Source organism: Pteropus alecto, unplaced genomic scaffold (genome assembly GCF_000325575.1).
Source record: "Pteropus alecto unplaced genomic scaffold, ASM32557v1 scaffold195, whole genome shotgun sequence".
Classification (NCBI taxonomy): domain Eukaryota; kingdom Metazoa; phylum Chordata; class Mammalia; order Chiroptera; family Pteropodidae; genus Pteropus; species Pteropus alecto.
In genome coordinates, this window is record NW_006438073.1 from 3,243,229 (window position 1) to 3,256,199 (window position 12,971).

General features: G+C 44.7%; 1 protein-coding gene across 3 annotated transcripts in view; it reads left to right on the forward strand.

The window, feature by feature from the left end:
* Nucleotides 1–6: 6 nt before the first annotated feature.
* Nucleotides 7–12,971, forward strand: part of ZDHHC14 (zinc finger DHHC-type containing 14) — a 221,250-nt gene continuing 208,285 nt past the window's right edge. For 2 of the 3 annotated variants that reach the window (XM_006915021.2, XM_015591912.2), the window contains exon 1: nucleotides 7–287. In XM_006915021.2, the coding sequence (XP_006915083.1) occupies nucleotides 43–287 (245 nt within the window). In that variant the 5' untranslated portion in view covers nucleotides 7–42. The remainder of the gene's footprint in view (nucleotides 288–12,971) is intronic. The other variant, XM_025049067.1, reaches the window with a different exon arrangement.

Here is a 12,971-nt window from a genome sequence, read left to right on the forward strand (position 1 = left end):
CGGGGGGCTTGGGTGCGCGCCCCCCGCCGTCTGCCCTCGTGGATGCCTCCCGGCGGCGGCGGGCCCATGAAAGACTGCGAGTACAGTCAGATCAGCACCCACAGCTCCTCCCCCATGGAGTCGCCCCACAAGAAGAAGAAAATCGCGGCCCGGAGGAAATGGGAGGTTTTCCCGGGAAGAAACAAGTTCTTCTGCAACGGGAGGATCATGATGGCCCGGCAGACGGGCGTCTTCTACCTGACTCTCATCCTCATCCTGGTCACTAGCGGACTCTTCTTCGCCTTCGAGTAAGTGGCGGCGAAAGCTCCCCACGCCCGGCTCCCTTCGCCTCCCTCGACCCCCGCGCCTCCCCTCGCTACTTTCGTTTTCTAGAAGGCTTATCTGCTGAATATTGTTATATAATAACCGGCCTTCTGGCCCTCTTTTTCTTTTGAAGGTCTATTTGCTTCTCGGTCCCCAGAGATAATGCAGTTCTGGGTCGAGCTCTAGGAGTGAGGAGAGGGGAGTGGGGACACTTGTAAGGTGTGTCGGCCTTGTTGCTCCCAGGGGTTGGGTGGCACCTCGCAGGTGACCGATTCTTGGCGCCGACTCTACTGAGTTTGGAGACCAGCAAAACAGCCCAGATGTACCCTGCGGGAAGGGGCATGAGGCAGATTCTCAAGTCAGGGATAAATAGAATCGACTTCCTTCTAGCTCACAAGCTGTGGGGCTTCTTGTTAAGCTCAGTTGACTCAACCTTCGACATACCTTCGCTGAATAATGAAGAATCTTGTTTCTTCAATTAGGTTTCAAGGTGTAAGCCACCCAATGTGGCCTGGAAGGATCATTTCAGTTTTCATTTTCCTTAGATGTTCATTCTTGATCCACAATTTATGATTTACCACGAGGTTCCTTTTCTTTTTTTTTAAACCCCGAGGTTTCCAAACGCTTCAGTTTTAAAAAAGTTTCAACAGACTATGTTCCAAACAAACACTTTACCCTCCCCTCCCAATATTTGGGAACAGGTGAAAGGAGACTTTAGGCCTGTTCAGGAAAAGTGACACTGCCCGGCAACTTTCTGATTCCAGAAACAATACTTTGGGACTATAAGGGCTTTTTTTTTTTTTTTTCCTGGAAAAAAGTGCAAGTGAGTCTTCACCGTTTTCAGGAAAATCAAATTGGCCAGTAGCAACTCTCTTTCTGCCAACTAATGAAAAATCTTCTTATTTATTAATGGTGTTAGATAAAGCAGTTTAACCACATTCCAGAAGCAATTTCGGTTGCTCTTGTGAGGTCCAACATTTGCAGTGCAGCTGCTTATGTAATTCCTGGTATCTTATGCTCAATGAAAGTTGTAGCTATTCCCCCCAATTAAAAAAAAAGTGATATATTCTTGGGAGTTCTTTGCGCTTCCCATATCCTGGTTATTATGGGGCAGGACACTTTAATCTACTTCAGTTGGATAGGGTTAATTAAAACCTTTTGCGTTTCTTTACTTTTGTCTCTGATAAGTATTAATAGGCTCTGATTTTGTACCTGGAGTTTGATATTCCAAATGCTGTCTCAATCAGAATTGTAGGATCTCTTGACAGTGTAACAATGTAATAATTTTTACTTAAGGTCCTCTGACTCTGTGGGAAAACGCTTTGTATCTGGGCATCATGCTAATTTGAAGGCTTTTAACAGGATTGAGTTAGAACAGGTGAGGAGAGAGATCTCTGTTTGGGCCACACCCTCCCCTGCGTTCTCACACACAGGCCCTTTATTTCCACCTGTGTAGCTTCCAGGTCTCTCCTAGAAGTTTAACTTTCGTGCACAATCGTGACTAGTTGGAGTCTGTCGGGGGACCTGGGGATGGGATGGTAAGGCTGTGAAGAGGCTTTCGGAATGTTCCTTCTGCTGCTGCTGTTGCTCGCTGTGTCCCCATCAGAAACCAGCCTCTTGTCCTCAGACCTGGGGAGCGGAGGAAGGGGCTACAGGTGCCTGATGAGTTTGCATTCTGAGACAACGGGATGATGATGCCATGTGTTTGCATGGAAGTACCATCCTTTTAATGGTGGCTTTCGTTAGAGGTGGTCTGTTACACAAAAAGTATTCACAATGTTCCGAATGTTAGCAGAGTTTTGAAGGCATCTGCATTGATGCGAGTGGAGAAAATGGGTTAATTTTGTGATTGTGTTGCAGAGCTTCAGCCACAAGTGTGTTCATGTAGGATAATGGTTATTTTATTTTCTGTATACATCCAAGTCCCCACCCCCCAGTTATTACTTACCATCTTTTACTGTCTTTGTTCAAACATTGCTTTTAACCAAACCATCATAAATTCCTTTTCACTTCTTCATCTCTGTGAGTGTTTCTTCCAAGGGTTCCCTCGAAGTTCTCACTGGCAGGTCATCATGGATCTTTTCTGCATGAGCACTGTGTTAACTGATGGCTGTAGGAATAAACACTTGCACTGGGGTTTTATTAGCTATTATTGGCTTCATTTTTATATTAGGCATGTGTGTATGTGCGTTTGCCTACGTGTGTGTGTTTGGTCTCCACGCGCGTTGCTTCAATTAGGCAATTTGATATTTCAAGAAGGTGGGCGCATCTTAACATGATGCCCCAGCTGAGAAAAATCATAGGGCTGTTCAGACTATAGAATACTGTGGTTTGGCTACGAATATTTGTCACTGTATTGCTTTTAAGTTCTTTATCATTGCTAATGGCAGAGTGAGGTTAAATGACTTCGGTCCAAATTAATTTGAATAGGGACTCAGAGAAACAATTAGTTACATGTGTAGGTAATGAAATATCAACAGGCTAACAGATAAGAGCTCAAGAGAAAAATGCCGGTTTTGTCTGCTCACTCCCTGCCTTCCTTCTGTCCTTCCTTTGGTTATTTATTGAGCGCATCCTATGTGGCAGCCTGTGGTCGCCTATTTTTATTAATTTCACATCTAGATAACTTTATTATTAGCATTCATTTTCAAACATCAGAGTCCATGCTTCCCCATATAGTTCCACAAAGGCAAAAATTCAAAATCTGGAAAGAAGACATGTAACTGCTGAAGTTAGTTTTAGACCTCCTTATCCCGCGACTCTGCTCCATGCCATCTCTCGTTCCTGACCCTGAACACGTGGACAAGAAGTTGGTCCAAGAGAAGGGGATTTACTGGAACGCAGCAACAGGTGTTGATACTATTTTCAACCCTAGGAGAAAGGCAGGGTAGAAATTATTATTCCCACATTGGAGGTGAAGTGGCAGAGGCTTGGAGAGGTTAAACAGCCACCTGCAAGCACACACTAGTTAGTGGCAGGGCTTCTGGCTGCAAAGCCAGCACCCCTCCTACACACTGCGCTGCTCTTTCTTGAAAATAGGATAGTGGTTACAGGCATGGATATTTGGATGGACAGATTCTGAGATTCTTACCAGACATATGACCCTGGGCAAATTATTTGACTTGATAAAGTCTCAGTTTCTGAATCTATTAAATGAGATTAAGACTATCTACCTTCAAATGTTATGAAGATGAAACACAAAAGGGTACTTAGTATGGTGTCTGATACATAAAAGAGAGTGTTCAATAAACAGTGCCTACGATGAGAGGAAACCTTAGAAGTAGCCTCTCTAGGACTCTGGTCACCCTTTTCTGAGAGCCTTTGAACGAGGGAGTATGTGGATCAATAAGCAAGCATGACAGTGATAGCATATTAGGGCCGAGAAAGTGCAGAACCGTGTAGTCTGTGGTGAAAGTAAAGACCTTCGTATGAGTCCGGGGAGTGGCTTCACTTTTGTCCCTTCAGAATGGGGTCCTCTACGGATGTCTGGGGACTGCCCTTATCCAGACCCTGAGCAGGAACACTGAGGGAACCCATAAGAAGCGGGGACTGGGTTTCCTTTCCAGTTTGGAGCTATCATCTCAGAACCGTGACGACAGCCAAGAAAGCTACTTGAAGCAACCTGATTCAACTTTCTACTCTTTTCCAAGTAGGACAGGGCTGTTTGTCTTTGGCATTTTTTGTTCAGCATATACGGAGTATGGATGTAAAGTGACAGCATTTCACAGCTGTATTTAAGAGGGGAGGGAGGATGTGGGTTGCAGTGCTACCGAGACAGTTCACTGCTCCTTGAGGGGCCGGCCCACCAAAGATTCACTGCGCTTTCCTCCTCCTCACATCCCCAGAATTGCAATTTCAAAAGATCATTGGACATTATCAAGCATCTTCTCTCTCTCTCTCTCTCTGACGCACACGTATACACACACATGCACACACACATACATACACGACCTGCTTTTGTTTAGAGTTGAAATTTTGTAAATGAAGCCTTTGGTTCTGAAATATTGACACTTCAAAGTTTCTTGATGACAGGGGTCAAGAAGGAGATGGCCTGGGAGGTCAGAGGAGGCTCATGTTTTCAGGAGAATCCCATGCGGTGAGGGGAGGCCTGCTCAGATCTTGGACTTGACTGTGTCCCAATTCTGTGCTGCCACCACGGACAGTTTGGAGATGTTACTGGGGCTGAAACACTTGACAATATGGACACATTCTTAAATTTCTCGTTACTAGAAGTCCATTGGTGATTTTTTTTTAAAAGCCATGTTTTCTTTTCTCTCTTCTTCCCCTCTTCCTTTCTTTTCCCCCCTCTTTCCTTCTCTCCATCTCCCCTTCCCTTAGTTCCCCTTCCTTCTCCTTCTTTCTTTGGCTAACACCCATCTGAAATACAGTAAGTCCCGACTTAAGGTCATCAATAGGTTCTGTGACTTTAAGTGAAATGTATAACAAAACCAGTTGTACCATAGGCTAATTGCTAAGAGTTAAATTCCTAAGGCATCTCGTCAACATCATAATGAATGACACTGAACAAAGTGGCATTATTTGAGGACCTGCTGTAACTGATGAATAATTAGTAGTCAGTGGAACTGGGATTATTTTTGCCTTGAAGATGGAACAAGGGATTGTCCTCCCTAAACAAAAGTGCCATTTCCAATAATTTCTCCCTTATGGATTGGAAATCCTTTATTTTCTAGCAGAAGGTATTCCCTTTATAGCATACAAGGACCTCATCTTATCTGTGCTGTTCAGAACTGCATTAAGTTCTCCACCAACTTAGAAAACATCTGGAAAGCATTTCATCTTCTTTTGGCCAAATTCTGGCCAAGCTGTGCATCGTGGAACAGCCCGGGGTCGATAGCAGATGATAGTAATGGCCATGCGGACCCACCACAGAACATTCGCCATTAGCATAGTAGATGTTTTTTTTGGCTAACCAAGACTTCTATCTAGTTTTTCCTTATTTTTTAACTAAATGTTTTAAGCAAATAAAGTGCTCTGTGGTATATATGAATGTTACCTAACAACCACCAGCACCTAGATAAATTTCGCATTTTATAGGTTCTTTGGATACTTGAATTTATCTACTACAACTCTTAAGGATACTATTGACTACTTATGTTTTATTGTCTTCTCTCTCAACTAGTGGGAAGTGATACCATATTATGCATACAGGACTCCTGTAGGTTTCTGTAATAGGGTAGTGACGGTCAGTAATTTAATGGGCCATATCTACAGAATCTGGAGTTTTCTTTTGCAGTACAATGTTATACATACTTTATTAAGGCAATTATTATGTCTTAGCAAGAGAATTTAAATTAAGGGTTTCATGGAAGTGCATTCATTCTTTTGTACCTGGGATTGTTAGGAGAGGGAAAACAGGGGTGGACAGTAGATACTTAAAATTAGTTTCAGCCAGGAATTTGGATCTGACAAAATGTCAGTTGGTCCAGGTAAGCGCTGGGGACCATCTTAACGCTTATTGTTTAATTTTTACTAAAAATATCCCCTTTTATTTCTGATGAGAAGGAAACTATTATTTTTAGCATTTTCCTCTATATGCAGTGGGTCAGTTTTTTCCAGCTGATTTTTTTCTTGATCTTTTATTTTCAACAGCAGAACAGTGATATGCCAAAATGTGGTTTTCCTGATATTTATCCTTCTTGGAGTTTGCGCAGCTTCTTGGATCTGTGGATTAATACCTTGCATCAGTTTTGGAACTTTTTCATCCATTATTTCTTCAAATATTTCTTTTAGCCCCTTTTCTCTCTTCTCCTGGAAATCTGTTCATTTTTATATGATACTATTTTATATAGTCCCATATGTCTATATTTATTCCACTTTTTAAAAACGTTTTTTCTCTTAGTATTTTGGCTTAATTACTATTAATGTCTTCTGCTCTGTCCTGTCTATGTTGAGCCATTTTTGATATCTTATTTTTTATTTTGAACATTTCTATGTTTTACAAATAGTTTTTTATATAGTTTAAAACATAATTTCCATTCTTCCACTGAAATTCCCCATCTGTTTCTATCCATATTTGCTACTGTTTCATGTAACATATTTTTTGTAGTTATTTTAAAATCCTTGCCTAATGATTCCAACATTTATATCATCTCTGGTCCTGCTTCTTTTGTCTATTCCTTCTCTTGACTACGGGTTATATTTTCTCTCTTCTTTGTGTACTTCATAATTTTTTATTGCATGAAATATTATATGTAAAAGAATTGTAAAGACTAGTAACTTAAAAGTGCATGCTCTTTTTTCAGGCCACTGGTGAGTAGGCTGAGTCAATCTCATTTGTAATTGAAATGGATGTGGGTTTCACTGAAGCGTTAGATTAATTTCATCGAAAATGTTTTGAGGGCAGAATCAGGACTTTCTCCTTAGCAGAGATTGTGATCTTAGCCATTGCAAAATTCTGAAGATCTCTTTACACTTCGTTGCCTAGTACTAGCTTACCAAACAGGAAGATTTCTGCTTTTTAGCCAGACTACCAGCTTTTTGGGTTACTGGAGAAATTTCTTTGCTTTCAGCCCTGCCCCAGCATTCTACACCTCCGGACGTTTCTCTCAGTCCAGCTGTCTGATTCCAGCTTTTAGAAACTGCTGCAGTGCCCTGGGCGAAGGCCTGAAGTACCTAAGAGAGATTTGTTCAGTTTTGATGTTCTGATCCCTGCTTTACCCTTGGGCAAGGTCCCATGAGCATCAGAGCAGATGTCTCCCGACTCACCCCTTCTGCCTCCAGCCTTTGTGTACTCTTGCTGTGCGTTTGGTGACGATCTATGGGAAGGAGTTGGCTGGTGGTGCGGACTTACTCTGTGTCTGAGAGGTTTCTTAGAATTCTAATCCATGTGGGACAGTCCACATGTGGCCTTTAAACTTGGTTAAAAACTTCCTTGGCTTCTCCTTACTCCTGTGTATGGTGAATTTCTGTTCTTCCTGGAACTTTGCTAAGAATGAAAGCAGATGTTGAACTCTTTTCTTTTGGGAAGAGCTTGATACATTTAGGCTTTTTCACATCCTCAGTTCCCTGATATATTTTTAAATAACTGTACTTTTGTAGCTAATCCGGCTTGTTCTCATTGCTAGAATAGGAGTGATTGCGCTTAGAACTTTCAATCTGTGATTTTTTTAAAACTTAATACTGTGTTTCTCATATTCATTTATGTTGGTGCGTATATATGTAATTAGTTTTTATTACTATGACATTTGGTTTGTGTAAATATGCTCAAATATGTTCTTCATATCCTTTCTAATCTTTCTTTGATCTCTCACTGATTCTTGGTATTTACTATTATTTTTCAGGGTGGAATATGCAAGGATGACTCTTGATGGCTTTTGATTTCTTCTTAAGTGTGTCCTGGCAGTGACTGTGCCATCCAGACCCAGTGCTTAGGTCTGGGTCACTGAGATTAGCATGAGGCTCAGTTTATTATATGCTTTTACATGATGAGAAAATATTTATTGAAGTGATGGATAAACCACGACTGCCAACTAATCATTGAAGTCGTATACAATTAAGAGCAAGGCTTAAAGAGATATACATCCTTATGATCAGTGAGGTACTTCTATAAAAAATTTCTTCTTAATCTTCATAGTTTAATTTGATGCTAGTTTTTCATTGATTTTAAAAAGAAGGATTTAACTCCCCCCACCCCCTCACTTATAATACTCTGGGTTTGGAAGCTCTTCTCTGATATCATGCCTAGTTTAGACATAGCCCCTCAGAGTCCTTGGAATTAAGGTTCCGTTACCAACCTTTTCTCAGGCTTTAGTTGACAGTCCTGATAGAAGGGATTTCTGATTGAACCAGCCAGCCCTCAGCCCTTACAGACTCTTTGTCTCCCTGATGCTGTCTGTGACAGAGAAAATCTCTTCCTCCGCCATGTTCAGCCCCAGAGTGAAGAGAAAGGTGACGGCTCTGTGTGTGTGTGTGTGTGTGTTTTCATCTGTCCTTTTTCCTTAATTCCATTCTTTCAGTCCGTAGATGTTGCACTGTCCTTAGTTTAGGCCTATCTTTGCCTCTACGTCCTTGGCCTTTCTCAGCTGAGAGCCAGCCTCCCATTAGGACAGACTTCCCTGTCCCTCATTAGAGATTGTCGAAGTAGACTTGCTTTCAATACTTCTGCTAGATAAGAAATGTTTTATTTTAGAACATTTTAAGCACATTTGGAGAGAACATAGCATTTAAAAACAAGAATACAATAATCTCTATACATCTTTAAACTGGGTTTTAAAAACCGCTGACTTCAAATTCCCTGAGGACCAGTCGTGCTGTTGAGAATCATCAGAATGCGATGGGCTGGTAAGGTGGCAGAAAGGGGAGGGAGTAGCCAACGGCCCTCTGCTGCTGGACGTGGTTTGCCTTAAGATAGCCTTATCAGCGGAGAAATGGTGGTCTAACTCGACTGGGAAAGAATTTAAGCTCCATAAGTTACACTGTCTGTTGGTGGTTTTCAGGCACTTCTCGCAAATACAGAGAGACAGCTTTTTTTTTTTTCTTTTTAACACAAAGCACTAGTCTGTTAGAGGAATTAGTTCTTCTTGCTGAGATGAGAAATTATTGCCTCTCCTCGTTCATGTAGTAGGAATAAAAGTGTGTGTTCCTGGCTCCTGCCTTAACAAAGTCCACTGTTCTTTTTTATAGCCCTCCTCCCCCCGTTACTCTCAATGGTATGAGATTGTGATCACTTCCTCTTCCTTTGAAACTTCTTCCTTTAGCTTCTAGAATGTTTGTTTTCTACTTACCTTGAGTTATTTCTTTTCCTCCTGTATTACGTCTGTTCTTTCCTTCTTGCCCTTTATTACTTTTGTTCATTCCCCTTCTGCCTTTCTTACTTTCTCAAGCTCGAATCATCGTGGTGATCACTCTTGCCTTTCACAGTGTGGCTTTCATCTCTCTCTGTCCCCTGCCTAGCCACCTGCCCTCGGTCTTACAATTCTTCTTGCCTGTGGAGATCTCTACCCAGGTGTTCCCTGATGCCCAGAAAGCAAGTCATTGAAAAACCGTGTCGTCGATGGCTCTAGCGCACTCAGGAAAGACAACACTCTCCTAATGCCCAGAATTCGTTCTGGAAGTGTTCTCCCTTTCCCCCTGTCTCTCTTACTTTCAGTCATCACACTCTACTAATCCTTTTTTTTTTTTTTTAATGTCTCTTAGACTGCATCCTTCCTCTCTGTTTCCATACTTAATGTGGTGGTTTTCAAACATTTTCACAAAATCTTTAAACCTTCTTCCCATAAAAAAAAGATGGAGAGTAATTCTCCCCTTGAATATGGGCCAGGCTTAGTGACTCAGTTCTGAAGACTTGAACATGGCAGAAGTGGTGCTGTGTGATGAGGCCAGGTTAGAATTATGATAAAGCTTCTACCTGGTGTGCGGGCAGGCGCCCCTCCTCCCACCCCATGCCCCCTTGGAGCCCTGAGCTGCTGTATAAGCAGCCGAGATACGTAACGCAGACACCGTGTGGAGAGACTCTAGGCCATGTAGAGACAGAGATGCCCACGGATGCCTCCAGCTCTTCCAATCTCTGGCTGTTTGTGTGTTCGCTGCCCAGAGGCAGACATGTGAGTGAGTAGGTTCCCCTCCCCCGTCTTTGAGCCACCACAGTCGAAGCTTAAGGGAGCAGACGTGAGCTCCCCCTGCCAAGCTCTACCCACATGGCCGATTCGTGACCAGAATGTTGTTGTTTTAAGCCGTTGTGTTTGGGGGAGGTTTATTAGACAGCCGTAGCACCTGGAGAACTTACCATCAGAAGCTCTCAGGTGGAGACGGGTTTGGCGTGGGCAGCAATGGGCATGTGACTGATAACACTGAGGTTACGGTGCTGAAGTTGGAGAATTTTTCAGTTACGGTAAAGTCAGGGTTAGCTCTTCTCACTCACCGCTTCCATTTCAGCGTGCTCTTGTGTAGGAGAGGGAGGGTCGCAGCTAGAGAATGCATCCGCAGTTGTGCCAAACCCCAGGTCACCCTTGGGAGGTGTCCTTTGTCACACGTGTCCCTGTGGGAAAGTAGTTTGAGTCGAGGCCACCCCACGCCTGGCCCACAGTCCCAGCTTCCTTTCCCAAGCTCCCTTCCGTGCTGCGATAGTTACATTCATCGTGATAGACCCACACGCCCATTGCGTGGAAAAGCAAATCCACACAAAACGGATGGTCAAGACCTTTCTGTTTTCTCGCAGTTCACTAGTTGCGTGGAAAAGCAAATCCACACAAAACGGTTCAAACCCATGGTCAAGACCTTTCTGTTTTCTCGCAGTTCACTAAAGAACGATGGATGAGCCCGCTCTTTCTCAGATCTTTGCATGGAGCAGTCCTGTCTGCTGACGTCAGAGGGGGCCGAATGTGGAAACACTGGCCCGGTAGGGACTCTGCCTCGACGCTGTTGGGCATGAGGTGTTCGCACTTCCCCCAGTCACCTAGAAGGCTCGAGGCCTGGCTCACCTGCCCTCCATGCTTTTGACGCACGAGGCCTCTCTAGTAACAGCCTGTGGTGGCCCTGGGCCTGCAGAGCCATGCCACCCCAGCAGCGGGCAAGCGGACAGCTACCGATGCCCAGAGGTCCGATCTTTCGAGTGGGCCTCGGAGTTACATAATCAACACAATCTATCATCTTGAATGGTGCTATTCTGGGGTCCTTTAATGCCATAAATTTCCCATACACACATTCTTGATGGCAGATAAGGGCATTTTTGAACATACAAGCCAAAGTCAAGTTAAATTCTGCAGCTCTATATAGTCTATTTGTCTTTCTAACCAGGGAGAAGAATTCTTTACTCAGATTATCTCATACTTACTAACTTGATATAAATTTTCCTGCTTCTTTTTTAGATAGCAACCCGTGCAAATTAAGTTCCAGAATGGCCCTAACCCCCACGTTTGAATGGTGACGGCAGCCTGTTTAGGGGACAGGCTGAGCTCGTATTTGTGTTCCTGTTCCATTTGCTGTAAGCATATTTTGCACAGATACTTTGAAAGGTGTGCCGTCGTCTCTTTACAAGTAAATACCGATAGCTAAAGAAACCCACTTATCGTTGCGACGGCGTTATTTAGTCAGGGGTAACATCTTCTCCTGAATTGACCTTAGTTGGTGTTTTCAGGAAGCTTCTCAAGCTTTCCTGAATGGGGGCCCCATCCAGCATCAGAGGGGAGCGTTGTTGACGAGTGGAAAGAAGTGAGGCGTTCTCACTCTCCCCCGGACTAATTTTCCATTATCGCCAAATCACCACATCCTTAGTAGCTTAAAACACCACAAATTGGTTATCGTCCAATTCTGTAGGTCAGAAGTCTGACACAGGTCTCCCGGACCAAGCTCCGGGGGTCAGCAGGGCTGCCTCCTTTTCCGGTGGATCTAGGCAAAGCCTGTTCCCTTGCCTTTCCCAGCTTCGAGGGCGGACGTGTGGCCGCCTCTCTGTCTTCGCAGCCAGCGACAGTCGGTCTCTCTGTGCCTGTCTTCTGTAGTTACGTCTCCCTCTGACCACAGCCAGGAAAGGCTCTCTCCACTTTTAAGAACCTGTGTGATTAGATCGGGCCCACCCAGATGACCCAGAATAACTCCCTCATCTTAGGGTCTTTATTTAATCACGAAGTCCCTTTTGCAATATAAGGTAGCATATGCCCAAAGTGGGATGCGGACATCTTTGGGTGGCTGTTATTCTGTCTACCACACCCCTAATCCTTATAGTTCTCCACATTAGACTGGACTTGAGGTACTGGAGACCTTTATACAACCCCCTGAGAGGGTGCATGAAGTGGACCCCTTGGTTATCTGCAGAATTCCAAGGAATTCAGAATGAGATGCAGCAGAGTATCTCAGGGACGGACTGGCCCAGTTAACGTCACAGGTAGAGAGTCCCCAGGGAAGCTGACCCTGAGACAGAGGTTTGCCTGCAGGACTTTACCGGGAGGTGCTCTCAGATCAGCACTGTGGGGGCGTGAAGGGAGCAGCACTGGGCAGATGCAGTTGCAATAAAGTCTCTCGATCTGCCAGGCAGGGGAGCAGCCTCCATAACCTCCTCTTCCATAACCAGCCGCTCCAGGAAAGGAGCAAGGTCTTGGGCCAGGCAGTTTCCTGAGAGGGACTTGGCCTACAGCTGGCAGATGTGAACACTCCAGCAGCTAGGGTAACGAATGCTTCCTTCCTGAAAGAATGGACGGGAGAGGCAGGATGGGGTTATCTGTCAGGCTGATGACTGTCCACTACAGGTCACGACAGCCGGATGGTGCAGATAGGTCAGTTGCCCAGTGGGATGGTCCAAGCTGTGGTGGAAATAAATCAACTAACTGCAGGGGGAAAGAGGGAACCCAGCCTGGCAGGCAACAGATGGGATCAGGGCAGCCCCGGTGACTTCATTTGGTAGAGCTTGGCGACAGGGAGGTGTACCATGGAGGGTATCAGGCCCAGGTCTGAGGTTCAGCAAGCAGCTTTGTGCCCAGGTGGACTAGCGGGGCCCAAAAGTGGCAGGCGAGGCTCCACTTCTGGGGGTGCAGGGAACTTGACGGGATCAGGGTCAGGATGTGGTCCCAGGACTGGACACAGTGTCAGGGTGGAGCGATGGCCTGCGGGCGAGGGACGGTCCTTGATGGCGGGGCTGCTGCTGCTCCAGCCCCTCTGGGTCTGCGTCTTTGGGCCTGTGAGCCAGCCTGCCTCTGGGTGGCGAAGAGGGAAGACGC